We start from the raw sequence: 18044 nt of genomic DNA, 5'->3' as shown, positions 1-18044 counted from the left end.
CACACCAGGCCAGCTTTCAGGATCTGAGAGTGGCCCCAGCCTTGGACGAGACCCCTTATGCCAGGGCAAAGCTGATGGACTGTGTCCCAACCCACGCGACAGGTCCAGCTACCACAGCTGGGCAGCGGGGAGGCTGTTCCAGCAAAGTTGCCGGAGGAGCCTGGTGTTCAGCTCCCCCTGCAAATGCTGCACCTGGATTGGAGTCACCGAGTCGCCTTCAGCACCAGCTCCCAGGCCACAGCCTGGGATCCCAACACAGCCTGTCTCCCCAGCTCTCCCTCGGGGCTGCAGTCTGGCCTCTGCAGGCCTCCCTGTGATCTTTCCATACCCAGGTTTTCGACTCTCAGACTTGGGTTCCTTTTGGGGTTGTCCTCCTGGGCTACCTCTTTTACGTGCAAAATAAATCTGTACTTTGCACCCTACTGCCCCCAGATGTGGTGCCTTACAGAGGCTCTCTGTGCACACTGTGAATTGAAAAACAGCCCTGGCGAAGGTCATGAGGCAAGAGGGGAGGGTGGCATAAGGCAGCATAGGTAAGAGCCAGGCGAAAGGCACTTAATTCAGGTGTGCCAAGCCCTGGGCCAGGTTTCACCTCGAGGACTCCACATTCCAGCAGGCAGCTTCTAAGGCACAGATGACTGCACCTGGGGCACAGCCCTGGGTCTGACACGTTCTTCGTTGGCTCAGAAACCTTTGGAAAGAAGAGCTCTTCCTGACCTCCACTCAGGTGTTATTCCCAAGAATCACACAAGATGGCAGCAGAGAATAACTTTTCCTGGTGCCCAGAACGTGGTGTTATTCCCTATATGTACACCAGATGGCAGCAGAGAGCGTTTCCCTGCCCCACTGCATTACAATTATAATACAGACCCCTAGGACTAAGCTCATTTTGATTTTTGTTTTTTGATTTTTGTTTTTGTTAGTTTCAGGTGTACAAAACAATGTAATAGTTAGACATTTATACCCCTCACAAAGTGACAACCCCCTGCCCCAATCCACTACCTTTCCGACATCGCATACAGCTGTTAACATTTCCACATTTCCACGGTCTCTATTCCCCATGCTGTAATCTGTCTCCAGTGACTGTATATACATATATATAAATAAGATTATAGTTCACATTCAGCTTCAGGTTCAGGTGGACACTGCAGTTGTCAGGCACCCACACCATCCATGAAGTGGCCTCCCCAGTAAGACGAAGCATCCATCAGATACCCTACAAAAATCTTTACAATCCCCTCAGGCAAAGGAAGACAGAGAAAAAATAAACATATTTTGTGTCAAACTAAAACGTTTTTTTCACAGCAAAGAAAACATCAATAAAACAAAAAGGCAGCCTACTAAATGGGAGAAGGTATTTGTCAATGATATATCTGATAAGGGGTTAATATCCAAAATGTATAAGAAAACTCATTCAGCTCAACACCAAAAAAACAAACAACATGATTAAAAAATGGGCAGAGGACATACAGATGGCAAACAGATATGTGAAAAAATGCTCAGCTTCAATAACCATTAGAGAAATTAAAATAAAAACCACATGAGATATCGCCTCACCCCAGGTAGAATGGCTATCATCAATAAATCAACAAACAAGTCCTGGAGAGATTGTGGAGAAAAGGGAACCGTGTGCACTGTTGGTGGGATTGCAGATTGCTGCAGCCACTATGTAAATCAATATGGAGGTTCCTCAAAAAACTGGAAATGGAACTACTAAGCTCATGTTGAGATAAATCCTGTTTTGGGCCTTCACAGGCCTCGTCTCACCCCTCTCTCCCAGATGTGGCAGAGACAATTATTAGCTCCATTTCACAGGTATTTACAATGACTGATTTTGGGAGCATTTGAGAACTTGCTCCCCAGAACATGTGGTCAGTGTGGCTCAAATAAACTCATAAAAATTCAAAAAATACAATAAAATAAAATAACACAGTTCTGAGTCCAGAACTCCAACTGAAATGGGCCCACATGGGCCAGTAGAGCTTGTACACAGGAGATCCTGGACAAACAGAGTGACCCAAACAGTCCTTGCAGCGTTGGGTGGAATCCTGGTCATTCCACTGAGGAAAATCTGCACGTAAGATAATGGTGCAGCGTTGCCAGGCACTCACCCAGGCTGGTTTTGGGGTGGGACCGGGCTGGCAGATGGGGACGGGGACAGGTGGGAAGAGAGGTGGTGGCCTGGCCCTTCCCAGGAGCACAAGCAGCACCAGGTCCTTGTGACAACGACTCCCCCACAACTATGCGATGCCTGTGCTTGGGCCTTTTAAAATCTCTTCTTCCTCAGCCCAGAGCACGGCTCTGCTTCTGCCCATGCTCCCTTCCTCTGAGGTCACAACTGACAAGAGGTTCCTGGCTGCTCAGAGAGCAGTCTGGGTTGGCACCTTCCTTATGCTGGGAGTGAGGTGTGGGGGGCGGTGAGCCTCAGAAAGGTGTACAGCAGACGACTGTCCCCTCCAAGTACCAGCTGTGTGACTTCAGACAAAGACATGGAAAGTCAGGCTCCTCACCTGTCAGGTGGGGATAACCGCTCCCTCTCCGGTGGCTGTGAGGTCAGTGAGGTGACGCAGGTCAGCTCCTGCCCCACACGTGATGGGCCCTCGCTTCCCCTCCCTCTTCCCTTCCCAGTCCTTTCTCTACCTCTATGGACTGGAAGGATCAAGAGTTTAGCAAATAGTCTCCTTGTGGCAGAATGAGCTCTCCTGTTGGTGTCCACAAAGCCACAGTCTCGAGTGCTGACTCTGGCATCTGTGCCAGCTTCATCCTCAGGGCAGCACTCACCACAGCCCCTCCCTGGTCTTCTAACCCCGCTCATCTCCAAATTCAAGGCCCTTGTCTCAGCTCAGGCCAGAGCGCCTCTCACCGCTCTTCTCACTGGTCTCCCTGCTCCTGTCCTTCTCTCATCCAGTGCAACCTCCACACTGTGACCAGCTACATCTTTCTAAGTTAGGGATCTATCCTGTCACTTCCTGTGCCTACAACTACCAACAGCTTCACTTGGGCTAGAGAGTAAAGTCTCTATCATCACACAGTGTTGCGACTTTATCAGGCCTCATGTTCTTCTCCTGGTCTCGTTTCTTATCATAACACCCCAATTCACTCACCAGGTACTCCAGCTGTCAGCATTAACCTTTGCTTGGATGACCAGTGTGGGCTTTAACAGACAGAGGAGCCAGCACTGAGACTGAGCCTGAATGCGGGAACCCGAAGAACATACCAACTTTAGTGAATAACAATGCATCAACATTTGTTCATTGATTGTAACAATTCTGGAAAGAGGGGAGAAATTAAAGGTAAAAGAGAAACCTATTGCATCAAAATGTGTGACTTCCTAGAAAAATTCACATTAACAAAATGGCTCCTAAAATAAGGAAAATACAAGTAGATCAATTAACCATCCGGGACCTCTTCCCCTGCTCGTTCTCCTCTCGTTGTCTCGGGGTTCTCTCTCCTGAGACAGACTAGGAACAGGGACAGAGCTTGTCGGCAGCTCCCCTAAGGTCTGACCCCACTCAGTGTCCTCATGTCCCCCAGACGTGCCCCGCCAGTGAGGACACCGTGCAGAGGGCGTCTCAGGGATTATTGATTCTGCTGTGTCAGCCGGAACCTTTTGGATTGCCAGGGACCAGGCACACTTAGTGATGTAAAACAAATGAGTACTTTTTAATGGCAGAAATAAATCAATACTTGCAAGAGGCAAGCTAAAGAGTGAGATTGGGGGCCTCCCGTGGCTCAGGCGGTTGGAGCTCTGTGCTCCTAAGGCTGCCGGTTCGATTCCCACGTGGGCGAGTGCCAGATGGCTCAGGTGGTTGGAGCGCAGGCTCTCAACTACAAGGTTGCTGGTTCGACTCCCGCAAGATATGGTGGGCTGTGCCCCCTGCAACTTGCGAGGCAACTGGACCTGGAGCTGAGCTGCGCCCTCCACAACTAAGACTGAAAGGACAACAAATTGACTTGGAAAAAAGTCCTGGAAGTACACACTGTTCCCGAATAAAGTCCTGTTCCCCTTCCCCAATAAAATCTTTAAAACAAACAAACAAACAAAAGAGTGGGATTGGGCCTGGCAAGTTCCGCTTCAAACACTCTCATTGGCCTCAGTGTGAGCTGCCCACTGGGAGACGCAGCTGCACCCACATCTGTGATGCTCACCAAGTGTGAACGTCAGAGGCTTGTTACCACCGAGAGGCCAAAGGATTTCAGGGCTGCTGTGTGGCTGTGACTGTTGTGGCCAGGGCCATATTCAGCGTTTGCAGGGTTCTCACCTCTCTTGGAGGCTGAGGCTGTGAGGGAGAAGGTGCTTGTCTACCACATGGATGTTGGGAACTGAAACATCCCAGGTGGCTGTTCAACTGCCCAGCACCGTGGTCAGCTCAGTAACTGGCTCTGGGGGCTCGACAGGGCTCGGCTGTCCTGAGCTGCAGGACCACAGACGCCTCACTGGATGGTCAGAGGCTGAGGACTGTCCTGCCTGAGACATGACTGTCTCAAGCTGTCCCCTCGGATGGGATGAAGGAGCCAGACAGTCCCAGGAGGGCGCCTCAGGGAGCTGTACCTGGGGGCTGGCAGGTCATTGCACCCAGTCCTGTATAAATCCACACATATCTACTGAGTGCCCTCATGTGCCAAGGCTGAGCTGGAACCTGGCGCTGCCCAGGCACAGTGGGGCCGGCACCACCCCTTCCCCAGTGGGAGGGCAGGTGGAAATTGCCTGTGCGTGAGTCAGGCTCTGCACAACCATGGACTGAGGTTGGGTAGGACTTGAAACAGTGCCCAGAGCAACATTTCATTCTTCTAACAGAGTCTAGGACTGGGGGCAGAGAACCAATGGTCCATTCAACCCGACTCCTGTGTGACCCTGGGTGAGTCCTGCCCTTCCTAGAAGCCTCAGAGAGATGAAAAGGGGAAGGGGAAGTGGGCCAGTGAGGCTTAAACCTAACCCTTAAGCAACCCTCACCTAACCTCTAACCTCTAACCTCAAATCCTAATAACCCTACCCTGACCCCTAAACCCCAACTCCTATCCCCTAAACTTAATATATAAAGTCTTAATATATAAAGCATTTTTACAGCTGAGCAATAGGAAGACACATAACCCAATTTTAAAAGGAGCAGAAGGTGGTCACTTTGACAGCACATATATTAAAATTGGAATGATACAGAGAAGATTAGCCTGGCCCCGGCACAAGGACGCCACACAAATTCATGGTGCGTTCCATCCTCTTATGTTGTAAAGACTATGTATGGTGTCAGAAGGGAACTAGACCTATCGGGGAATCACTTCATAACACATAAATGTCTAACCACTGCGCTGCACACCTGAAATTAATATAAAATAATATCGAATGTGAACTATAATTTTTTAAAAATATAGCCATGGGACAAAGTGCAGCATAAGAAATATAGTCAATGGTATTGTAGTAGCTGACTACGGTGTCAGAGGGTAGTAGACTTATTGGGGTGCTCACTTTGTGAGGAGTGCAATGTCTAATCACTAACTTGTTTTATACGCCTGAAAGCAATAATAAATAAATACATAAATAAAAATAGGGTGAAGGACTTGAATAGACACTTGTCCAAAGAAGACATACAAATGCCAACAATCACCTGAAGAGATGCAACACTAACCATTATTGAAATGAGAAAGAAAACCCACGATGATGTCCCTGTCCCACACTAGGCTGGCTGGAATGAAGAAACTGAAGCTACGTTTACACTAGTATGTGGAGAAATTGGAACCTTCTTGCTCTGTTGGTAGGAACGTAAAATATTGCAGCCTCTGTGAAAAATAGTTTAAAGCATCTTCACAAAGTTAAAAGTGCAGCTCCCTTTTAGTTCCATTACACTCCAAATTATATACGCACAATGACACACCCAGAATTGACAACAAGTGTTCGAACAAAGATCTGTGTGTGGCTGTCACAGCAGCATCGCCACAGCAGAAAGGTGGAAACACCCCAGATGTCAATCCAAGGACATCTAATACACAGAACGTAGGACACCCGTAAAAGCACTAACATTCCGTCACAGAAAGGAGAGAGAAATGTGAAATGGTGCGGCTGCTGTAGAAAAGATGGTGGTTCATCAAACATTAAATGTGAAATGTCCACGTGACCCAGCAGCCCCACCTCTGGATGATCACCCCACAAAGCTGAGGGCAGGACTCGGACAGAGATGTACACACCCACGTCCACAGCAGATGATTCCACCAGCCAAACGGTGGGAGCAGCCGTGTCCATCGAGGGATGAGTGGTGCATCCACACACTGAAATATTCTGCAGCCGTAAAACAGAACAAAGCTCTGACGCAGCTGCCAGGTAAGTGGACGCTGACAACACGGTGCTCAGTGAGCGAAGCGTCACACAAGGACACGTAGCATATGATTCCATGCATGTAAAATGTCCAGAAGAGACAAATCCAGAGACAGAAAGTGGATAAGGGGTTGCCAGGGGCTGGGGAAAGGTGAGAGATGAGTGACAGCTCAGTGGTGCAGGGTCCTGTGGGGTGAGGGAATGTTCTGGAAGTAGGTAGATGGGTGGCTCACGCTGTGGATGCACGGATTCCTCCTTGTGGGCTGCTCTGAGGGGAGCTCAGCATCAGGCCTGCGTCTTCCTGCAGGAATGCAGGCCCAGGCTGGCGTCATCTGTGCCTTTAAAGCCATCAAGGTGTGAAAATGAGGGTCAGTCACGGGCAATTCCAGCAACACTGGATCCGACTGGAAAAAGGCCTTTCGCACAGTGGGACAGGTGTGAGGGGAAATGGGCCTGAGGTGGGGTATGCCGCACAGACCACGCTCATGTTCTCATCCCCGGCTTTGTGGCGGTTCTGTGGGCGAGTGCCCGTTTGGGGCAAGCCGTGCAAAGCACTGCGAATGTGGTGGCCAACGTGGTCAAGAAGGCCAGCAGGGAAACCGGTGACAGGATAGAGAGAGGTTTCTGTTAACTGTGCAGGTGTCGTGCACGTCAGAAAGGACTGGAAAGTGAAGTTCTCCTGGGAACACCACGTGCATACCCACCCCGCACGTGCTGCGCGGAGCCCCAAGGCCCTCCCCGACCAGGGTCTGCCCGGCATCAGGGGGCTCGCAGAGACCCCGCCTCGCTGTGCGGTGACTGACCCGGGCGCGAGATTCTGCCCCCACTGCTCACTCCCAGCTCCTCCTGGGTACTGAGGCCGCCCTCCCTGCTGGGCAGTGAACCCTAACTTTTCCCCACCTTTCTGCTTCTATTCTCACTTTTGCTCATTTCTCCTCAGCTTCCCTCACAAAGCCCTAACCTTAACCCTATCCCCGACCTTAATTCTTAACTCTGACCCTTGATCCTAACCCTAAACTTTATTTAAAATGCCAAACCTAACTCGAACATAACCTCATCTTTTAGGATTAGCTCATTCTTACCTCTTCTAAGAGCTAATTCATCCAAACACTGGTGGCCACACAAAACCTCATCCTAGCCTGCTGGTCCCACCCCTAACCCCTCCCACGGTGTTCCTAACGCAAGCACAACCACACCCACCAAGAGGCCTCACCGAGGCTCCTCTTGCCACCCATAACTCCAATACTCACCCCAGTTCTCAGCCTGGTTGCATCGTTAACAGGCAAGCTGTCCATGTCCTCCTTTTCCTCGGAGCCACCCTCCCTATGCACCCGCTCACGTGCCCATGGAGACGTCCTGGTCCCCACTGTCCTGCGAGCGGCTCCTGCACCCCTCGCATACATCACCCAGCAGCTTGGTGAAGTTTTGGTTTTCATTTTTTAGCTAAGTTTTATTTTAATCCAAGGACTTTGCTTCATACAAAATGTCATTGTAGAAACAATAGCAGAATCCAAAGTTTGGCTGATAAATATAACTCAAGCAGCAAACTAGTCAATCACAGAATATTTTTTTTAAAGCAAGTCCCAGTTGTGTTGTGTGATTGGGACTTCCCTTTTTTTTTTTTTTAACACTGTTCTTAAATATAAAGTTTTGCAACAAACTTTTGATTTATATCAAATATAATTAAAAATTAACAAATGAATACATTGTATCAAAAAGTACGAAGATATACACTATCATGCACATACTTGCATATATGTATATATGTATATATTTTACATGCACACGTAACTTGTTCAAACTACAGCCACTGCTTGACTGGTTCCAGTGTAGACAACTGGTTGATGCATTTCAAATTTGGCAACTCACTATGAGATTTTGGGGGATATGTGATGGCTGAGAAGAGACAGTGCAGAGAAAAAAACCCCAAAGTCAGAAAACAAGACACAGTGTGTCCTCCCCCATGCCCTGTAATTCTCACCAATTCCACTGTTTAGAAAGTCCCACACAGACCAGTGAAGCCATGTGGCTCTAGGAAGTGGATTTTCCACTCGGCGGGGCCTGGGAAGGCAGCTGTGGCTGCCACACAGAATGGATACATTCGAAATAACAGGGGCTGGGGGACCAGCACGAAACATCAGGATCAAAACACACACCCTCTGCTTTGCGACAGGTCACAGCGATCACATGCAGTCGGAAATTCCGGGTTGTGTATCATGTTGGAGTAAAATGCTCTGTTATCTTAAAGTTTCAGAGTGTTGTGCCTTCCAGTAAGGAACTCTATAAAATGGTTTGGTCACATCATGCTGAAACCCCAGAACAGGTGGCGGCCTTGTGTTTTATTTCTAGTAGACGTGTGTCTCTTGTTGCATAGCCCTGTGGGTTAATGGCATCCACTCACGGTGACACACCTGCACACAGACACGCACACACACATCACACGCCAAGTTTCTTAAAGGAGAATCATGGGGTAGAAGCCAAAAACACATGATCCAGCAAAGAGATCATCTGACAATTCAAAACATGGAGGACACACCATGGAAATGTCCCTTTCTTCTTCGTGAAACAGTCTCCCAGCGTTTCGCGCACAACATGCTATGGTCTTTCCCGTGTGAGTGGCCATGAGGGTGGGCTTCACTTCCGCTGCCTGCCTTCCCACGCCTCGTGCCAGAGTCAGAGCTGCTTCACGTGCCCCCTCCTCAGCCGCTCTCATCACTCGCTTCCCCCAGGTTCCGGCTTCCTTTCAGCCGGGCAGAGGACCCACACCCAGCCCCCCTCCCCCAGGCCTCCCTCCCCTTCGCCTGATGCCAAGACACTTTCAGGACAGCAGAGGGTCTGCTCAGCAAGCATTCTGTCCCTGAGGATCAGAGTGGGTCCGACTGGAAATGCCCCACACAGCACACGCTCCGCGCTCCCCGGGAAACCCTTCCACTTGTGGGAGGAAACCGGGAGAAGCTCGCTTCTTGCAACCACAGTCCCACTGGACGTGGTCTGCATGTTCTCTGTACGGCAGCTTTCTACTCGGCTGCTATTTGGAATAGTTTCCACAAACCCCTGGGTTCACAGGCCTCGCGTCACCGCCCCAGGAGCCTGGTGGGACAGGGCTCGGAGGTCAGGCACTTGGTCAGGGCGGCGGGGCCTGGGCCCCACAGGAGGGCGGCTCCTCAGACACATCACAAAACACATCCTGGAAAGTTGGCATCTTCCTGCAGGTTTGAATTTTAAGTTATGTTAACATTTCCTTCCCCGTTTACCTGGTTCGCTTGTTTTTTTCTAGGTTAAGGATATAGAATTGACAAAAGAGTGAAGGGCGTTGCAATTAAAAACCGAACCCAACAGTAAGAACATCTTCCAGATTTGGTCCCTTTCAGGGGGGACAGTGTCTGGGGAGGGCAGAGCGTCTGGGTGCCTGGAGTCTGTCTGCCGGCTAAGATATGAAGGGCAACACTGCCGTGTGTTCTGTGGCCGCTGCTGACACTGTGGAGCCACAGGGCTGGGCTCCCAAGGTTGCTGCTGTTCCCCACCGCATGGGGCCCAAGGTCTCCCCACCCTGCTTCCGGTAAAGGACGCTCCCCACAATTGAGACCTCCTGAAAGGTTCCAAGCAGCACCCCAGGTGCTGGAGCCCCTCCCCCAGGATTCAGACTCGCAGGGTCCAGCTCGGCACACGCAGCCACTTCCTGTGTCGGGTCTGCAGTCTGAGACCCCAGCAGGTAGCATGAGAGGGGACCCAGAGAGCCATGTGGCTCCACGAAGGGCCGAGAGGAGGCGGGGCCTCCCGTCTGGCCCAGGAGGCGTCCCTCCTCCCTGAGGCAGCGGCCTAGCCTCGGTGCCCCCACGTGTGCCCGGAGCCCGGCGTGGATGATAAAACTCATCAACCGGAAGGCACCCGCTGAGCGGGGCAGCTAGCACCAGTGGTCTTGGTCCGGGTGGTGGTAGCTGTGCCCCACGCGGCCGCCGGAGCTGAGCCCCAGCGTGCAGTGGTAGCCGTTGGGCACTCGGCGGAGGGGGTGGGACTGGGAGGTCAGGGACGACACGTAGGAAGTCCGGGAGGAGCGGCCCGAGTTGGTGGCCAGCGCCTCCTCGAAGGTGAGCGTGTCCTCAGGCTGAGTGCGGGCAGCGACCTCGCCGTCCAGACGCTGCCCCAGGTAAGGGTCAGAGCCGATCCGAGAGCTGGGGGCCAGGGGCTGGCTGAGGGCGTCCGTGTGCAGCAGGGCATTGTGTTCGGAAAGGCCTCGGCTGAGCCGGCCCGGGGAGAAGGCGGGGAGGCTGCTCTGAGCGCCCCCGAAGTGCACGGGCGAGGAGTTGGCTGTCTTGTAGGTGACGCTGGGACGCGGCGTCAGCGGGGTCTGGGGGAGCTGCCTCCGCCCTCCGCGGCCAGGGGTGCTAGCACCAGATGTGGACAGCAAGGGGCTGCCATTCGCCGAGCCACTCCCCTGCAGGAAAACGGCGCAGAGCAAATCAAAGTCCAAGGACAGGGCCGGAAGGACAGAGCAGCACAGTGGGGGCTGGCGACGCGAGTGGGCGGGGGCGGCAGCCGGGGGCCAGCGCTCCATGGTCAAGTAGCAGCTGGACAGCCCGCACGAGACGCCCCGCGCAGGGACTGCAGGGGCGCAGGCGGAGGGGCGGGACGAGCGGCCTGTCTCACCTGTCGCGGGGGTCCTGGCTCCGGCATGGCCGTCGGCGACGTGGGGTGGCTGCTGAGGGAGGGTCTAGGCTGCGGGGGCTCGCGGCCTCCGAAGCGGTCGCATGAGTAGAAGCGCTGCTTCTCGGAGGAGGACGACGACGGCTGCCTCCGCTCCTGCGACCGGCCGCGCTCCTGCCTGCGCTCCCGCCGGCCGCCGGCGGGCCCCTCGCCCGGGGGCGGCCCTTGCCCCGCAGTGCTGCTGGGCGCTGGCCCAGGAAGAGAGGATGTCACCACGGCTGAGCCAGGCGGGGACGCAGCCCCCACCCAGAGCAGCAGAGGGCCCCAGGGAAGGCGCGTGGGTCTGGCACTCACTGCCCCCTATTCAGGGCCGGTTGCGGGGTCGCGAAGTACAGAAAGAGGGTCCCCACGGGCTCTCAGACCCCCCAGCTTGGGCCTCTGCCATTCATAGGGCATCAAACGCACCGCCGTCCTTGTCTGCGGACTGGCTGGGCCCCTTCTCCAGGGACTTCTGCTTCCTGTCCCTGCGGCGGTGGCAGCGGTGGTGGTGGTGGGTTGCGGCCTGGCTGGCGGCAGCGCGGTCCAGGCCGCCACTGCAGAACTGTGCCGCGTGGGGACGCTGCGGCGCCAGTGTGGAGATGGAGCGCTTCATGGGGCTGGTGTCCGGAGCCGGCTGTGGGCGGGATGTGGACCGCAAGGCCTGAGGGGTCGCCCGGGGGCCAAGCACACGACAGAACCAGCCCCATGGGAGGGACCCGGCCCATAGTGGGGGTGCGTCCCCAGAAAGGGCCGGCTGTGCTTCCTGGGGTCTGGCAAGGGCTTCTGGGACCACCAGGCCCCTCCCTGACCCCGGAAAGCTCTTCCCCACCAGAGAGCCACCCTTTCTTCAAGAGCACGCTGCACGAGAGGCAGTTATGTGCGTGCCTGGCTCTCATGCCAGGAAGAGAGCAGAAGCCATCACTGTTGGGAGTGAGAGTGACAAGTCACCAAAATAAAGTCCAGATTGAACATACAGAAGCAGAAACCACAAAAAGGAGGCAGGCACAGGGCTGGGAGGAGAAACTCATTGTGTGTGAGGGGGACTCAGGCCACTCTACCGCTAGCTAGAGCTGGCACACAGCGGGGACAGGCCCTGAAGGTCCCAGGCCACAGGCTGAGCCCTTCCCTGGGCCCTTGCCTGCCTCGCAAGTGAGAGCAGCATCCCCTGACACAGCCTCAGGTCTGTAGACCCCTGCCTGTGTCCCTGTGAAAGGGACTGAGCCCAGGAAAGCCCCTGCCAGAGGCTTCCTGCTCAGACACCAAACCCATCCCAGGAGGGGCCCAGGAGGGAGCACTGCCTCCAGGGTCCAGAGAAAGGCCAGGACACCCCTGAGCCTTGGAGGGAAAAGGGTGGACTGAGGAGGAAGGCACCGCGTGCATTGTGGGGGGCTGGGGTGGAAGAGGCATGTGCCAGAGAGAGGAAAACGTTGGGTCAGGGAAGGAGGTGGGTGGTGGGGACCTCAGCTGGCCTGGCCACAGCCCAAGACCAGCATTGTGTTTGGGGTGCCCAACGAGGTGGACAGTGTGCAGGCTACAGTGCCCTAGGGAGGCTCCACCCTGCGAAGTTCACAAGTGGGACACAAGCCCCCCCCCCATTGCACATCTCCCACCCTCACTGTCCCACCCTCCCATGACCGAGTCTTCCCGACACCCACCTGTGTCTCTGCTGCCAGGCGGGGCATGGAGGCCGCACGACCCTGGCTCTCCAGCCCAGGCTGGGGCTCCCCATCAAGGCCCCTCATGGTCATGCTCTGCATCTGTACTTCCACAGCCTGGGGGTACAGCAGCCCCCCAGTCACACTCACTCCCATCCCACTCTCACCCCCATCTTACCCCATCGCACCCCCAGCCCTGTCTCCCCACCCACCCCCATCCCTGGGAGCCCTCACTCGTTTTCCTGGCTGCACCACTGGGATCTCTGTTGAGTGGCCACGTTCCAGGGGGGTCCTCGCCTCATACGGCACCTCCTGGGTCCTCTGAGTACCCCAGGAAACAGACTCCTTGATGCCACTCTCTTGGGTTTGTCTGTGGAGAAAGGTTTGTCCTGTTGGCTCAGAGGTCTGTATGCTACAGAATGTCCACCCCGGACCTGGTCGGACCTGCCAGGAACCTCCACTGGCCCCATTCTGGGCTGCACGGAGCCCAGAGGGGTGATGCCCCTTGTGTGCAGGAGCTTCCAAGCTCAGAAACAGCAAAGGCTGTGGACCCAATGCCAGGGCTCAGAACATGCAGAGAGGGGACCCTGGCCACCCATCCAAGGGAAGCCTGCACCCACCGCTTCTTGGTCTGGGGACACCTGGCACATTCCACAGCCCTTCCACCACGTGTGTGGTGGCAGCAGGGATCCCTGTTACCAAGGATGACACCATGCGAGGACAGAGTGTACAATGTAGAGTAGTAAGGACACCCCGTCCCCCGGGCATACAGAGAGCCCAGGCTCCTCCCAACACCCAACTTCCAGCCACGGAAGCCTTTCTGCCCTTCAGATCTCATCTCAAGTGTCACCCTTTGGGGGAGGCCTTCCAAGGGCACAAGCCTGCCCTTTCCCTCTCAATATCTGTCTGTCTTATCAGGCCTCCCAAATAGCATGGGAGCTGCCCGGCATTTGCCTGGGTTACTGTCCATTCCAGTGTTCAGTGTAGCATTGCACACATGCCCAGGCACACAGCATGGGTGGCATTCATCACAATCAGAGTTCAGAGGTGGGGCCTGATGGTCTCACTGGCCACACTAATGACCAGGCCAACCGTCACCTTTGCAGAGCTGCCCGCAACCCCCCGCACAGTGCTGTCTGGAGCCCTGAGAGGAGTTTCCAGGGTCTCTGCGAGGCCAGTCCCCAGGGTCTTCATGCACTAGTGGGGAGCGTGATTTCTGGAAGGGAGCGTCGTCATTCCGGTCAGGTTCTCCCGGTGTCCTGTGGAGCGGTGCTGGGGGATGGCCAGGTGACTGGTTTTGGCCAATGGGGCACAAGAAGAAGGCTAAACACCTGCACTCTGGCCTTCCTCTCAGGCTGCTCTCAGGCCCTCACCACACAGATGAGCCCAGACACCAGACCTGAGAATAAGCCGTCCTGGGCTCACTGCCCAAGGAGCTGGCCCAGGCCTAGGCCCAAACAACTGCCAGGCTGGTCCCGAACTCAAGAAGTGACACACCATTAAGTTATGGCAGTTTGTGACTCAACAAAAGCTAACTGACTAACAGTCCATGAACCAAATCAGCCTTCAAAGAAGAAGAATGTCTAGACATGTGACGAGAGGCAGGAGTCAGGAGCCCTCATTCATCACACACGCTATCTGCCGCCTCGTCCTCCATGATGGACGTCTGGGCATCAGGCCCCCTCCTCAGCACTTGCTGAGGGAGACAGAGCTCACGTCCCTGCCTTGGCGCCTATGGAATGTCACAGACGTGGAACCTCCACTGGCCTTGGGGGCGGGGGACTGGCTGAAAGGAACCTGCCCTCACACGGAACCCAGCCCAGCCACCAGTACTAGCTCAGCTACCCACAGTGCAGAAACATGACTGTGACTTTCTATCACGTGGTTTTGGTGGTTCTTCACCAAGAATTATTGCGGCAAGAGTTATGTGATATCAAATGACCTTACCAATTTGTCTGTAAAATACAGTTGCTTCAGAAATCAAGACCAAAATGGAGATGTGAGAGGAGAATGTCTTAAAGGACTTAGAAAGATTAGAATAGGGGCTATTAACAGAATGGGGTGAGGCCCTGGGGTGAAAAAAAATAATTTCTTAACAGTCTGTAAGCAACAAAGGCCAAGGAGAAAGTAGAGTCTGAAACCCTTCACCCGAAAGAGAAACAGGCACGAACAGTGGCGGGTAATAGTTGGAATAATGAACTGTCTAAATCAGTTGGTCTCAGTGCTGTCAGAGGCATATAACATTACAGGAATTAACTTTAGAGTTCAACATAGAAACTGCTTACAGCAGAGCTGGACTAGCTTTTGGGTGACACCCACAGTGAAACATCTGGGTGGAGGTGGGCATAGAGTCAAACCAGAGAGCTGTGATGGAAACTGAGGGCTCCCTAGCATGCTGCCGGAGGGTCCCGCTCAGAGCAGGGAGACGGAGAAGCTGGGAGCCCTGCTTTACTCACGCCATCAATCCTGCATGCTTGCAAAGTACTCACACCGCCCCACGTACTCACACATCACCCCGCCAAGTACTCACACCACCCCACTGAGTCCTCAACTGCCCCAAGTACTCACACATCGCCCCGCTAAGTACTCACACCGCCCCACCGAGTACTCACACAACCCCAAGTGCTCACACATCGCCCTGCTAAGTACTCACACCACCCCGCCGAGTACTCACACCGCCCCACCATTGCTGAGGGAGGTCGAGCTCTTCTGCTGAAGGAAAACCCGGGCTCCTCGGAGCACAGCTGGCTGAGTCTGCTCCAGTGTGGCCTTCAGAGGGTGAAACAGGGACACAGTACCCATCTGCAGAGGGATACAGGGGAGAGGAAGAGCCCTGAGGGCTGGGAGTGGCCTCACAGATGCCCCTGCACAACGATGCCCCAGCAACCTGAGGGACAGAGCTTCTTGTGTGGTGGTGAGGCTTCCTGCTCTCAGGCCCATCCCTACATATGGGACAGGCAGGGATCTGCTCCAAACCTGGTCTGTGAAAGTCATTTTACTTCATGGAGCCTCAGTTTCCCTACCTACAAAACTTGGGGACTGGATCGAATTACAAATGGCAAAAAGACTGACTGGTAGAGGCTGCTGGAGCCCTGGGTTGTGCGGAATTCTGAGATGTCACAGGGCTGGGGGCACGTGTGCAACAGACAAGGAAAAGGAAAGCATGGGCACCAGACACTTCCCATCCCAAGGGGCTGAAGGTCCCCGTAAGCTCTGAACTTTTTAGACTGAAGGCCTGCCTATGGCCAATGGTTGCTGAAGGTCTGGCTATGAGGGGAGTCGCCATCTGTGCAAGATGACATCAGGAAGACGGGCCCCTGATGTCCATTCAGTCCAGAGTGGAACAGGTCATGACCCCGGGCCCGTTGCAGGGAATCGCTTTGGTCCCTGCCTATGTCCAGGGAGAGGAGGTTCTCCCTGCTCTTCCCAGAACATCTCCTCCAGGAGCCTTCATAATTCTTCTTCTACCACTTAAAAACATGCTGTTGCTCAGGGCCTTTGTCTTCAGCTCTCTCATCTTCCACCCCTAAACATGAGCGCCCCAAGTCAGGGGGTCCCCAGTACAGCCAGACAGCCAGCTAATGGAAAGCACAAAGGCCGTATGGGGTTAATGTCTGGGGGTTGGAGAGGCGGCAGCGAGAACCTCTCCTCTTCCTTTCCCCACTGTGCTTTCTCAAGAAGGGTGTGGGTTCCCACTGCTGTCACACCTGGAGGTCCCTAAGTCTCAGCATTATTTCTTGGAAATCCCGGCACCAGTACCTGTGACAGACCACCAGGAGCTTGGTGAATCTGGTCTCTGCTGGTTTTGTTCTGTTTGTAGAAGTCGAATATCATCAGAGCTGCATAGACTTTCCCCACCGTCATCTCATCAGCTGGGGAAGATGAGCGGACAAGCGTGAGAGTGCAAAGGTTGGAGTTTGTGGGCAAAGGGGGACGGGGAAGGCAGAGGACACAGCTGGAGCAGGCGAGGACACAGGACCCCCCAGGACTCCTGGACATGCGCAGGACAATGGGGCTCGGCCCTGAGCAGCGCCCCAGATGCTGTCCGTGTTCCCCTTGAAGCTGCACTGACTTCCCGAGGCTCCCCTGGGCTTCCAGAGGGTCCTCAGGCTCCCCACAACGCGGTGGGGGCAGAGCTTACCTGTAAGCACCTCACTGTTTGGGGCATCTGCAACAGGGGGAGTCTCCCTACCTTTTCTCTGGCTTTTCGGAAGTCAACTCCCTACACGAGTGTGGGTGACTGCCCACACTCCACACAGCGTGGTGCCCACACCCCCTCTCCCACAGCTCCTGTGCACCCCTGAAGCTGCAAACTGAGTCGAGACGACAGGAGGTGAGCCCAGCTCTCCAAAGAGGCTGCATAAGCACTGTCCCCCAGGCCTCCCTGCTCTGCTCTGGGTGGGACACAAAAGGGGGAACTGCTCAGTCTCACTTACGTTTATGGGGGGGCACCAGTAAATCCAGCGTCTTCTGGGGCAGATTAGCCCACACAGAGCAAATCTCCTTCCTCAAGTCTGCGTCACACTGATGCTGCTTGGTGCCAGCTGGGGCAGGACAAGGGCGGGAACAAGAAGAGAGATGTTAAGAGCTATTGCACAGACCCCCTGGGGCAATAGGCTGAGCTGGGCAGGTAGGGGAGACTCAGTGGGGGGACGGCGGGGGGCAAAGGCGGTGCTGGGAGAACGGGGTGCTGGGAGAAACACTGCCGTGGGGGGTGTTCAGAGCTCTCCCTGCCTGATCCTGCCTAGAAAAAAGGGGCATGTGGGCTGAGCATTCAAAGGACGTGTGTGTGTGTGTGTGTGTCTGTGTGTGTGTGTGTGTGTGTGTGTGTGTGTGTGTGTGTGTGTGGTGGTGGTGGTGGTCAGGGAATGGGGGAGGGGCGCTCATCCACTCCTTCACTGACATGTATTGAGCACCCACCAAACGTCAGGTACTGTGCTAGTTGATGGAACAGAAACAAGGGAAGAGGCCCTCTTGGAGGTACATGACTTTCACCGACAATGAAGGAGCCAGAAGTTAAAAATACAGCATGTGAGATGAGGTGGGGCCAGATGAGAAATAGCAGGAGGGCTGCAGTTTTTGACAGCGGGGTCAGGAAAGGTCTTGTGAGAAGTGTGTGGCAGACCCTGAAAGCAGAGAGGGACCAGCTTGGTGAGTCACATGACGAGGCAGGAAGGCAGGCAGACGCTGACATGGGAGCAGCGTCTGGTTCTGCACAGAGGACTACACACACCTGCCTGTCCTGTCTTCACTTCAGGGTCATTCAGGTTCATTTACATACAATAAGACCTACCCCTTTGCATTATGCCATCCTACCAATTTTGGTAAATGCAGACAGTCATGTATCCACCATCGCAATCAAGACATGGACACAGAACCACTGCCAAGTCCCTCGGACC

At 54.4% G+C, this 18044-nt stretch overlaps 1 protein-coding gene and 1 non-coding gene across 2 annotated transcripts in view; one reads left to right on the top strand and one right to left on the bottom strand.

Annotated features, from left to right (window-relative positions):
- Nucleotides 1-5114: 5114 nt before the first annotated feature.
- LOC117032590 (U6 spliceosomal RNA) lies at nucleotides 5115-5221 on the top strand. Its single transcript, XR_004424771.1, has one exon. It is a non-coding gene; the product is annotated as a U6 spliceosomal RNA (small nuclear RNA).
- Nucleotides 5222-10211: 4990 nt separating this feature from the next.
- The window catches only part of CACNA1B (calcium voltage-gated channel subunit alpha1 B), a 158929-nt gene continuing 151096 nt past the window's right edge, over nucleotides 10212-18044 (bottom strand). Inside the window, 8 exon segments of the mRNA XM_033123225.1 lie at nucleotides 10212-10742; nucleotides 10955-11199; nucleotides 11417-11624; nucleotides 12646-12762; nucleotides 12880-13015; nucleotides 15320-15447; nucleotides 16405-16517; nucleotides 17082-17189. Of these exon segments, the coding sequence (XP_032979116.1) occupies nucleotides 10212-10742; nucleotides 10955-11199; nucleotides 11417-11624; nucleotides 12646-12762; nucleotides 12880-13015; nucleotides 15320-15447; nucleotides 16405-16517; nucleotides 17082-17189 (1586 nt within the window).

This window comes from Rhinolophus ferrumequinum, chromosome 12 (genome assembly GCF_004115265.2).
Source record: "Rhinolophus ferrumequinum isolate MPI-CBG mRhiFer1 chromosome 12, mRhiFer1_v1.p, whole genome shotgun sequence".
NCBI lineage: Eukaryota > Metazoa > Chordata > Mammalia > Chiroptera > Rhinolophidae > Rhinolophus > Rhinolophus ferrumequinum.
This window is presented reverse-complemented; position numbering and strand designations above follow the sequence as displayed.